At 38.7% G+C, this 11,747-nt stretch overlaps 1 protein-coding gene across 3 annotated transcripts in view; it reads left to right on the plus strand.

Moving 5' to 3' along the window:
- Positions 1-11,345, plus strand: part of Fzd3 (frizzled class receptor 3) — a 70,576-nt gene extending 59,231 nt beyond the window's left edge. For all 3 annotated transcript variants that reach the window (XM_057785808.1, XM_057785807.1, XM_057785809.1), the window contains one exon: positions 1,438-11,345. In XM_057785808.1, coding sequence (XP_057641791.1) covers positions 1,438-1,542 — 105 coding nt within the window. In that variant the 3' untranslated portion in view covers positions 1,543-11,345. The remainder of the gene's footprint in view (positions 1-1,437) is intronic.
- Positions 11,346-11,747: the final 402 nt, after the last annotated feature.

Here is an 11,747-nt window from a genome sequence, read left to right on the forward strand (position 1 = left end):
GTCTCACCCTGTTGCTCATGCTGACCTTGAACTCAAAATTCTCATGTCTTATCATCCTGAGTGCTGGTATTATAGGCCCTGTTTACTTTTAGAAACATTATATTTAGGCAAGGCTTATAGTCCAGGGGCTCTTAACCCTGTGTTGTAAAAGCAAACGAAAGCAATATGTTCATTCAAGTCAACAAGTATGTATACTTAGTTCTCTTTTAATTTTATTTTCCTAAATTGTGTTTTCCAAAAGTTTATGAGTGTATGAACAAAAAATATTTTAGAAAAGGTGTGTGGTGGCACACACCTTTAATCCCAGCACTTGGGAGGCAGGGGCAGGAAGATCTCTGTGAATTTGAGGCCAGCCTGGTCTACAGAGCGAGTTCTAGGACAGCCAGGGATACATAGTGAAAGAAACCCTGTCTCGAAAAATAAAACAACAACAACCAAAAACATTTTAGAAAAAAATTTCCTAAGTACTACAGACTAAGACATAAGATATGGTACTTCTCCTAAACTCACCATTTAGTCAGAAAGATTGGTAAATTAATGCATCAATTTAAAAAAAAAGTCTAATTGGTTTTCATGGCCTTGACTGGCCTAGAGCTAATAACTTCTCATTCCAGTGGCTGAGGTTGGTTTTTTCATGGTCATTGTTTCTTGCATCTTTCTGTTTTTGCCTCTGCTGTGGTTTGTTGATTGGGATTGTGACAAAAAAACAATTTGATCAGCCCCCAGTTGCATTTCTGGGTAGAGTACCTAGAGTAAGCTGTGTAGGCCCAGCTGTGTGTAGAGACCAGCTAGAGACACAAGGATGATAAAGTATTGGTTACAGGATGTCAGGATACAGCTTCCAAGTAGCTATACCTTCTACAAATTACCATCTTCACAGCTTTAAACCCTGAGGAAAAGAGTGAAGATCACTTACAGAATTGACTGATCCACTGTTAACTAGCACGTCTAGACGCTCTGGGCACAGATGTCATCAACGCTTAGCAGCTCCCTCACTGATGTCTGAGTCACTCTTCAGTTCTGTGATTTTGTGTGTTTCCTCTTCCAACCCTAGTCTTTAGTAACATTGGAGTCTGCACCACTGTTGACTGTACCTGGTCTGATAGAGTCTGAGGGCTTCATTTCTCTGAATCCGCTGTGTTTGACACATACTGGAGTAAGAACAGTATCTGCGCCTAACATAGCTCCAAGTGGGTCAGCCTTGCTTAGTTACCGTTTGCCCCTTTGCAGGAAATAAGACCTTCATCCTGAACCTAAGTAGATTCTCTCTGTTAGCCACATCAGATAATTCTACAGCATTATGAAATCATGTCATTTATTGCTTTTTCACCGTTGACTTACTGAGCACATCAATTGCTAAGGCATTTTAATGAAAATTACTAGTGTTACTCTCTGGTGTGTTCGGTTACTCACTTCAGAACCCGCTGTCCTATGCAGGTACACTCCCTGCAGCTACCGAGGAGTGGAGGAGAGACTACCTCACGGCAGCATGTCCCGCCTGACGGACCACTCCAGGCACAGCAGCTCTCATCGGCTCAATGAGCAGTCTCGACACAGCAGCACCCGAGACCTCAGTAACAACCCCATGACTCACATCACACACGGCACCAGCATGAACCGTGTTATCGAAGAGGATGGGACCAGTGCTTAGTCTTGTCTACGGTGACAATGTGTGCTATTGGAAAGCAGGTTTTAGTCTTTGCCTTCGCATGGCTGGCTGCTGTAACTCGCTGTCTTCCTGCTTTCCCTTAGGCAGAGTGTGCCCACTGAGAAGGTAGAGCTTTGCTTTTTGTATCACACCAAACGTGGAGCGTAAACACAGCCGAAAGGTTAAGAGTCATGTCATCACAAAAATAATTCTTTCTAGGTTGTGAAGAGATGATTGTCTGGTAAGCATTTTTATAAACCCACTTATTTTATATTTAGAAAAATCCTATATGTGTGGTGACTGCTTTGTAGTGAACTTTCATATAATATGAACTAGTTGTGAAATGACATTCTGGTAGCTCTGTTAATAAAACAAAGTTTCAGAATTAAAGAAAATTTCTATGCAAGGCTTATTTCTCAGATGAATACTAGGACTTTGTAGGTTTGTTTCCACTGGGTGAATAAAAGGAACCGGTTTTTTTAAGCTGTAGAAGACTGTGATAAGCCAGCAAGGGTATTTAGCTAGTAGATAAAAGTGCCAGAAGAGTCCAGTTGGCCTGTGGGAGGTTCTCTCAAAGTCTCTCACTCTTCCCCAGAGATATTCAGGATGTGGATTAGCACTGGAGTAAAGGCAGAGATGAGCATTACCCTGGAGTCGTATTGTTTTTTCACTTTTGTAAATATTACTTTTATGGGCTATGTTTTTATAATATCCATATGCATGATAGAAAAGTTTTAGTTTGTGACCATCTTTTCCCAGGTAATTGTATTGATTCATAGACAACTTCATGTTCAGACATGTTCTGTGCAGGCATGCAGTAAGATAAGCATCACACATTATAAGGGTTTTTAGTGGTAAAATATTACAAAATGGCGAAATATTTTCTCTGTATTTGTTGTTGTATTTTTCTACAGTGAGATGTGACCTTGCCAAAGCCATCAGACATTGGTATCCAGGCCCTACTATAGTGAGCTGATTGTCTGCCCTCGAATTCCCCAGTAGCCAGTTGGCTACCACTTTTGCCCCACATCCCTATTTTCAGTTTCTGAATCACTGTTTGCATCTGAAATATATAATCTAAGTCTAAAGTGGTGATTAATTTGGGTTCTTGAAAATCATTGTAGCTAAATGGAGCATGGTTATTCTTTCTGTGAATACCTTTTCATCTTAAAACTATCAAGTAAAAAACACTTGACATTTTATCTTATAAAACTTAAATGGTTTAGGATATGAACTGTGAAGTTTATTGGGTATGAAACTAATCAGAAAGAAAAATTCCATAAAATGCTAATGTGTTATTCAGAAACAGTGATGCTCAGCCCTGATTGCAGATAAGACTCACTCTGGGAACTCTTGTTAGCCAGCATCTTTCTCTCGGGTGAGAGAGAGTTTATGCTTTAAAAACACAAAAGCTTTCCAAGTGATTATTAGCAGCCAGACTTGAAGCCCATTCTCCCAAGCTCGCTGTCCCTTAATGATGGGCTGATGGCGTCACATCTGATCATGGGAAGATCCATCCAGACTCAGTGATACACTTTCATTGTTACCTAATATACATACTGTTGTTTCTACTTTATTATCCATTATAAAATGCAGAATTCTCAGCTCTCATCCTTGAAGATTCTTACTGCAAGGGCAGTAGGAGTTCACAAGTTTGTGTATCTAAAACACCACAGAAGATTCTTAGCAGGGTATCCAAGAATCACACTCAGAAAAAAAAACATATTCTAGACTCTGGAGAGAGAGGCATGGCTTTGCCATATGCTAGCTTTCAACTTTGAACAAGTCAGCCTCCTTGAGCCTAGCTCCCCTTGTTTGAAAATGAAGACTGAAGATGAATATCTACTCTACCTACCTCACTAAGTTGTCAGATTAAGATCAAATGAAAACAACCATATGGAAGCTCTTTGAAACTGTGAAGCATTGTGGAATATGAGATTAAGGTTTTTGAGAACTTAGAGCTTATTAGAGGTCTACTGTAGTACATTTCTTGACACACGTTTAATTCATGTGTACGCTTCTTTCACCCTTTAAAATTAAGAGTTCCCACCTGACAGAAGAGCCAGTTTTCTGGTCGTCATGACTTATTTGTGTCATGCTGCTTCTTCAAAGTATATATCAGTAGAGATTACCCCTTCTTCATAAGACACATTTAAGCATGTACCCCAAATGGTTTCTCTTCCTCTGACCTGTCTTTCTCCTTGGAACTGGAGTTACCACTCAGAGAGGCCTGAAGTTCCTTATAACGATAGTCAGTAAACCTTTCCTTAAGCCTTACAAGGCACAGCTGATAACTTGTCTATAAATAAGCCAGTAACTCAGGAAGCTTCTGCTTGAGAAGCTCCATAGAACAGCATGGGCAAACCACAACAAACATCCACAAATAAAAACAGGAAGTAAAGACAGAAATACCAGTTTGAGCTCAAAGATGTCGTCGTCTGCCACCATCTGCATAATACCAATTGCCAAGTGCTAATTGGGTGTCTTTTCCAGTGAGCCAAGTGTAGACAGTGACGTGAACATTGCTATAAAAGTCTTACCTTTGTGCTTCCAGTTAGTGTGTGTATTTGCATCTCCTCTAAGCTGGTGGTGATGTGTATGTGAATGTTGTTGGCCTACAGTCAGCTTCAACAAGTACCATTGTTCACTTGTTCTATACAATCTGCATAGTATTGTTAGTGTTGAATAACACCGTTCAGTTTGGGTCATGTTCTTTATGTGCTCCAGGTTAGGAATCTTTTTTTTTAAGAGACTGTTGAAGAACTATAGCAGAACAGTGATTTCAAATCTTTACCTGCTTAAATTGACTTGAACAAGTCTGGACAGTTTTTACCATATGGGTAACTTTTAATTTCTGTTGTGATTGGCATATGTTAATACTTAGTGTTTTCTTTGTTCAGTTGACTACCAAGAAAATGATAGTTCCCTCTAAAGTATTAATATGTTATCAAAAGTGTTCTGAAAAGTACTTTGATTTTAGCAATATTGTTTTATTCATGATTAGGCAAAAAGATCCAAGGCAATATTAAGCTCAAAACAGTAATTTGTTTCAGAGGCAGTGGATGAATAACAATTAGCACCGGACTTCGTGCAGCATAAGCTTTTCAGTAAATGTTTAATGAACAGCTAATTCATAACACTAATGTGGACCATAACAGTTGTTTATATATGTTTGTGATTTTTTTTAATTTATTTATTATGTGTACAATACTCTGTCTGTGTGTATGCCTGCTGGCCAGAAGAGGGCACCAGATCCCATTACAGATGGTTGTGAGCCACCATGTGGTTGCTGGGAATTGAACTCAGGACCTTTGGAAGAGCAGGCAATGCTCTTAACCGCTGAGCCATCTCTCCAGCCCTGTGATTTTTTTTTAAATCTGTGTAAAATAAGAATTCTTGGATTTCACACAGAAACAGGAAATAGAAGTTTTCTAGAACCTAGGTTTATACATAAACTCATGATTCTTTTAAATTTCTTTTAGACTTTTTGTAACCAGTTAAAATGAGAAAAGCTTGGGGTTGGAGAAATGGATGGTTCCGTGCTTTAGTGTGTTCGCTGCTCTTCCAAAGGACCGGAGATCAGTTCCTGGCACCCCCATCAGGCAATCGTGGGGCTCCAGGATGAATAAGGCGCTCCTCTGGCTGCCTTTGACACCAGCACACTGTAGCAGGCACACATGTACACATAAATTCAAAGTAGAGTAATTTATTTTTTTCTGAGACAAGGTTTCTCTGTGTAACAGCCCTGGCTGTCCTGGAACTTGCTTTGTAGACCAGGGCGAACTCAAACTCACAGAGATCTGCCTGCCTCTGTCTCCTGAGAGCTGGAATTAAAGGCATGTGCCACCACAGACAGCTTACAGTAAATATTTTTAAAAATATGAATAAACATTTATTGACTTAAACTATATAACCTAAAGTTTTTATATATTTACATACATTTGATCATCTGTTTATGGAAGTGCATTGTCATTCGTACATTTCTTCATAGTTTTTCTTCTTTTTCATTTTTTGTTGTTCAAATCATGAGTACTGGGGAAAGCTTAGGAAGGCAGACATCCTTCACCGTTCACCAGGCTTCAATTGCTTTCTCTAACTAATTCTAATTCTATGTAGCTTTAATCAATCAACCGGTTGCTTTTCTTTCAATATTCAAATCTTCTGGAAAAACAATGTTAAAATTCTGCCTAGAGCCAACCATCTTAATAGACATAGGTGTTTCATTAGCTTATAAAAAATTTATCATATGTTAATGTGTTTATTCCTGTGTTCTCTAATTAGAAAATCTGGCTATAAAGTTTTTCACTAATATTTTGGTCAAAAGTCAAGCCAGTACAAAATCCATTAAGTTCAATCTATTTAAATGTGTTAAAAGGTAATTTTCTTTAGCTTTAATTTAAATAACTGCATAGAAACCTATCTTGTTTTTTTCATGGATGTTTTTGTTGGTGTGGTAAAATCGTTCTTAATTTTCTCAAGTTTTATTGGCCACTGCACCATTTTCCCTTGGTTGAAAAAGTTTTTTACTTTTTAATAATTCAGAAGTTTAAAATTTGCCAGGTGTGGTAGTATGTACCTTTAATCTCAGTACTTGGGAGGCAGAGGCAGGAGTGTCTCTGTGAGTCTGAGGCCAGCCTGGTCTACAAGAGCTAGTTCCAGGACAGGAACCAAAAGCTACGAAGAAACCCTGTCTCGAAAAATCAAAAAAAAAAAAAAAAAAAAAAAAAAAAGACTGTCAGGTTTAACCAACATTCAAATGATTATGAAAATTATTATTATTATTAGTTTTGTTTTTTTAAAACAGGATTTCTGGGGCTTGGAGAGATGGCTCAGAGGTTAAGAGCACTGACTGTTCTTCCAGAGATCCTAAGGTCAATTCCCAGCAACCACATGGTGGTCCACAACCATCTGTAATGAGATCTGGTGCCCTCTTCTGGCATGCAAGCATACATGGAAGGAATATTGCATACATAATAAATAAATAAATCTTAAAAAAATAAATAAATAAAACAGGATTTCTCTGTGTAGCCCTGGCCATCCTGGAACTCTCTCTCTCTCTCTTTGTAGACCAGGCTAACCTCGAACTCAGAGACTCACCTGCCTCTGCCTCCTGAATGGTGGGATTAAAGGTGTGTATCAGCACCACTCAGCTTGATTATAAAACCTAAAAGAATGTAGAGAAACTGAGTAGAATTTTTCCGTTTCATCATTACTTTTTGACTGCCTCCTCACATTCATTGAAACAGTGTAGCTATCACATTGCCTCAGAAAAGTGATAGCCTGTTTTAAAATATTATCAGGATTGGGATTTAGCTCAGTGATAGACAGGTCCTTGGGTTCACTTCCAGCCTTAAAAACAAAACTCGCAAAATATTGTTAGAGATAAATGTGATTTGTTATTATAAATTTGTCCTGGCTTTGCAGAAAATATTAGCATAAATTCCTTAATTATCGCTAATAGGGCCAGTGAGATGACTCAGCAAGTACAGGCGCTTGCTGCCAAGTCTGATGTTGAGTTCCAGCTGAGATTCATATGATGGAAAAGAGAGTATCGGAGCCCCTGAAAGTGCAGTTACAGAGGATTGTGAGCCAGTATGTGGGTGCTGGGACTCTAACCCCAGTCCTCTGAAAGACCAGCCAATGCTCCTAACTACTGAGCCATCCCTCCGACCCACCCAGTTACTTTAGAGATCATTTTCTTTGCTCTGTCTATATCGGATATAATGTCTTGAATGCTTTGGACTGTAGATTTACAGTGCACCATTGGGTTTGAAGTCTGGCGAGTACATAACATTAGAAAGTAGATTAGGTTGGTGTGCTGGTTTCTAGTGTTTTGTTTTTTAACTATGACAACTTTGTAGCCCCCACCCACGTTGGTTCTGGTGAACAAGCCTAAGGCCTTGCATATGCTGGGCAGTCATCCTGCCACTGAGTTATATATATATCCTCAGCTCCTGGTAGGATTTCCTTAGCTATACTTGATTCCTTGTCTTAGGGCTTTCACTGGCTTCCAGTAACTAAATTAGTTGCTTCAGCCTCTCACCCAAAGATTCCTGTTATACGCCGCATAACGACATTTTAGTCATTTTTAGTTAAGAAACACAAGGGAGCCCAAGGCAGTAGGATCACAGGTTTCAGACCTGATTTAGACCTTCTGTCCATACTGCAGTGGTCCCTAGGGTCATATCACTTAGTAACAAAACAGACATGTGATTGGGTGAGTGCATGCTACGATGTTGCAAAGTGACCTAGTTGCCTAGCAACACATTTCTCAAATGTAGCCTGCCATTACCATGACTATTATAATTTTTTAAATTGTCTCTAAAAACAACACATTTATTTTCAGGTTTTTTGCTAGGTCCTTGTTGTTGTAGATATTGAATCTGAAGTTAAGTTTCAGTTAATATTTGGAGGATTTATAGTGAGAAGATGTAAGAAAAACCAAGTAACCCTAGAGTTATATATTCATCTTATAGTATTCTGTTTGTTTAGCTGTTCCTTCCACCCTCAGCTTTGGAAAGCTGGCAAATTGCTTCCCTCAGCTCTGTGTCAGATCGTTTTCCAGAACTAATCCTGTCAGCAGAAATATTTACTATGAAATCTTTTTTTTCTTTTTTTCTTTTTGTAAGAGAAAATCTACACAGTAGGTTTTTATATTGAGCTGAAATGAAGATGTCTTGAAAATAATGTAAGTGTGAAATTATTTAAGTTTGGTGGCACACACTGGAATCCCAGTCTTTGAGAGGCGAAGACAGGAGGATTATAAGTTTAAGGCCATCCTGGGCTGCGTGGTAAAATCTAGGCCAACCTGAGCTACATAGTGAGGCTGTATCTCAAAAACCAGGTAGAGAGGAGAAAAGTGTTCAGTGTCTGGAAGTTCTCTCATAAATGGGTTTTATTTCTTATTTGTCTTAGCCATGGATTGAAATAAATCTGAATTCTTTTTCATTTATCCTTTTATAGTATTCCAACTTCCCCAAACCCTCCAGCTTCTCATGTTTTATATTTGTTTTGTTATTTCCGCTAGTACTAGGGCCTTGCCTGCTACTAGGGCCTTGTGTATACTAGGCAAGTGCTCTAACTCACCAGGTTTTGGTCTTTTGCATCAAGTATCAAGACTTCCCATTTAGTCCAGACTAGCCTAAAGCTTGCAGTTCTGCTGCCTGGGTCTCCTACTCAAGACTGCAGGCATGAGCCACCCATCACGTAAGACTTTTCATGTGCTTAACTTTTATTTTTCCCTCCCTCCCTTCCTTTTTGGTGTGTGTGTGTGTGCATGAGTATGTGGTACTAATGATTGAACTGGGGTTTTCCAAGCCTTCTACCGCTAAAGTGTATCCCCAGTTTTTCCAACTTTTAATACCAACTTCAAACAACTATTCTACTTTACTTTTCAATTTCTGGAATTAGTTCTTGAGTTTTATTTTCTCACCTATGATTTACGTTTTGTTTCATCGTGACAAAGATACCATCATCATTCACTCCTCCTCCTCCCCCTCCACTCACAACTCCGAGCAGTACATTGGCTTATTTGTTTGTAGGGACTATTATAAAAGTTAATTCTTCAAAATTAAATTTTTAAATTAAGAAATTGTTTTCAAGCCCAGCATGTTGATGCATGCCTGTAATCCTAGCACTTAGGAGGCCAACTAAGGCCAGAGGATTGCCAGGAGTTCATGGCCAGCCTGAGCTGCATGACAAGACCCTGTCTCCAAAACAAGAAAAGACTGTCTGATATTTTAATCTGATGGTCATTTTGGCAGATTCCTTATATGAAGATGTATCTATGATTAATAGTTATTTCATTTTCTGGAATACAGAATATCTAAATCCCATATTTATTTAATGAGCTGGCTCTTACTTTGTCTCAGTCATCCATCTCAAGGTTCTTGCTGTCTGACTAGTTGGAAAATATTCTTCAAAACCTGTGAAATTACTGACTGCAGGGTAAAAAAAAAACCACGTTATCAATTTCACAACCAAACAATAAGATGTTTAGAACAGATAGGTTAACTTTTCATCCCAGCTCTTCTCAGGCTATCAGAAAAGGAGACTACATAAGCTCTTAGGTCATCTGAAGAGCTGCTTCTTCGTCTTGTTGCGGAATTCATGTTCTTAAAGATATTTTGTCAATTTGAAGCAAATGCCTTTGAGAACACTTAACTTACATAAACTTTTCAGTAAGTTTGATTTTCAAGCTTTTATAAGCTAACACACTGTCATAATGTCAAAGGAATAATCAATAAATACCTTTTAGAGGCAGAATAATTCCCCGGAGTGATATATACTCTATTTTTGCTAAATACTGAGTTTTATTCCTATGATAGACACTCTAAAATAATGAATGCCATGTTACACAGTCAACACATTTTTCATTAGCCTTCATTTAAAGATTTTCTTTATACTTACATTTCTGGTTATAAGAACAAAAATATATGAATATAAACATACATGCAAGAATATGAAACTCTCCTTTAATCCCAGCACTCGGAAGGCAGAGGCAGGCTGATCTCTGTGAGTTTGAGGCCAGCCTGGTCTACAAAAGCTAGTTTCAGGACAGGCTCCAAAACTACAGAGAAACCCTGTCTCAAAAAAAAAAAAAAAAAAAGAGAGAGAGAGAGAGAGAATATGAAACTCTCATTCAGGAAATCCCCAGTTTTATGATCCGAAAAGTGTAAATTAGGTTGTTTCAGACTCAGACTAAATTGTCCCATATTGTTGTGAAAAGTTAAGATTACTGGTAGAAATTGTTGCTCAGTGCCCAGCATACTCTGGAGTTGCTTGGGTGCCTTAAGTTTTGGTGCATTCTTAGGCTAGAAAAAGTCACTTGGATTCCAGTACACTTCTTCCTAGGTGATCCCCTCGAGTGATGCCCTGACTGAGCCCCACTCTATCTGATCTGCCCTCAAGTACACAGCCTGAAATCTCTCTACTTCCCTCCTCCTCCCAGCTGTTCCGATCAACATGTCCAAAGTACGACCCACTTCAGTTGTCAGGAAGAAGGAAACTTAGACAGTCCATATTAAATTGTTAGTGACTATATTCCTGTTATTTTGATTAAAGAGAAGTTTGCATTAACAACAAACACTTCAATCTTGGCAGCTCTACTCAGTGATGGGAAATTTATAGGTAAACACTGTCCGTGCCTGCTCAACAAAAGACTTTCCCTATTTTTGTTAACAGTTTTCCAAGAGATGTGAAGGCAGGAAAATTATCCCTTTTTCATTATTACAAAACTTATTTTTAAGTAACTGATACTTAGCAATTTAGTTTTTAAAATATTGTTCTGAATCAAATTGCTGAGGTGATTCTAAATTCTAAAACTAACCTTGTTTTATCGCATAAACATCTAGTTGGAAAGTGTTTGTGATGAAGATTTGTATCTTGTGGCATTAGTTCTTCTTGTTTCTTCTCCTACGTTGGCTAACACTGCTGATGTCCAGATGAGTTGGCAGTCGCTGTGGTGGGGTCTGTGTAGGGCGAGCACACCCCGCTCGAGCATGGGCTGTCCTTCACGGTGGCTGGGTGTGCTCTGTGCTCTGCTGTTGTAGATTTATTTTGTTTACAGTAGACTGATGTCAGTTTTGTAAATGTTTTTCTTAGCACTTTAACTGTGAGTGTAAAAACTGATTTTAAATGTAGTGGCTGTATATTTTGGTTATAAACTGGAAATTTTTAATAAAACTAAATAATTTGTTCTCTTTTCTGTCGAGAGTATATTATTGAGTATAATTTCCTTTGTCATCGTCCAGTGTCAGTCTAACAGATTTTACTACTTCTTTAAAAGTTAGATTTCCAAGGGCTGGAGAGATGACCCTGCGGTTAAAAGTACCGGCTGCTCTTGCAGAGGGCACAGGTTCAGTTCCCAGCAAACACTTGGAATGCACAACCATCTGTAATGCCAGTTTCAGAGGCTCCAACCCTCTCTCTGAGCTCTGTGGTCACTGCATATGCGTATGGTACACAGACATAGATGCAGGCAGAACACCCATACACATGCAACTAAATATAACTTTAAAAAATATGCTCCGGAGGGCTGGAGAGATGGCTCAGTGGTTAAGAGCATTGCCTGCTCTTCCAAAGGTCCTGAGTTCAATTC

This window comes from Chionomys nivalis, chromosome 12 (genome assembly GCF_950005125.1).
Source record: "Chionomys nivalis chromosome 12, mChiNiv1.1, whole genome shotgun sequence".
Lineage (NCBI taxonomy): Eukaryota > Metazoa > Chordata > Mammalia > Rodentia > Cricetidae > Chionomys > Chionomys nivalis.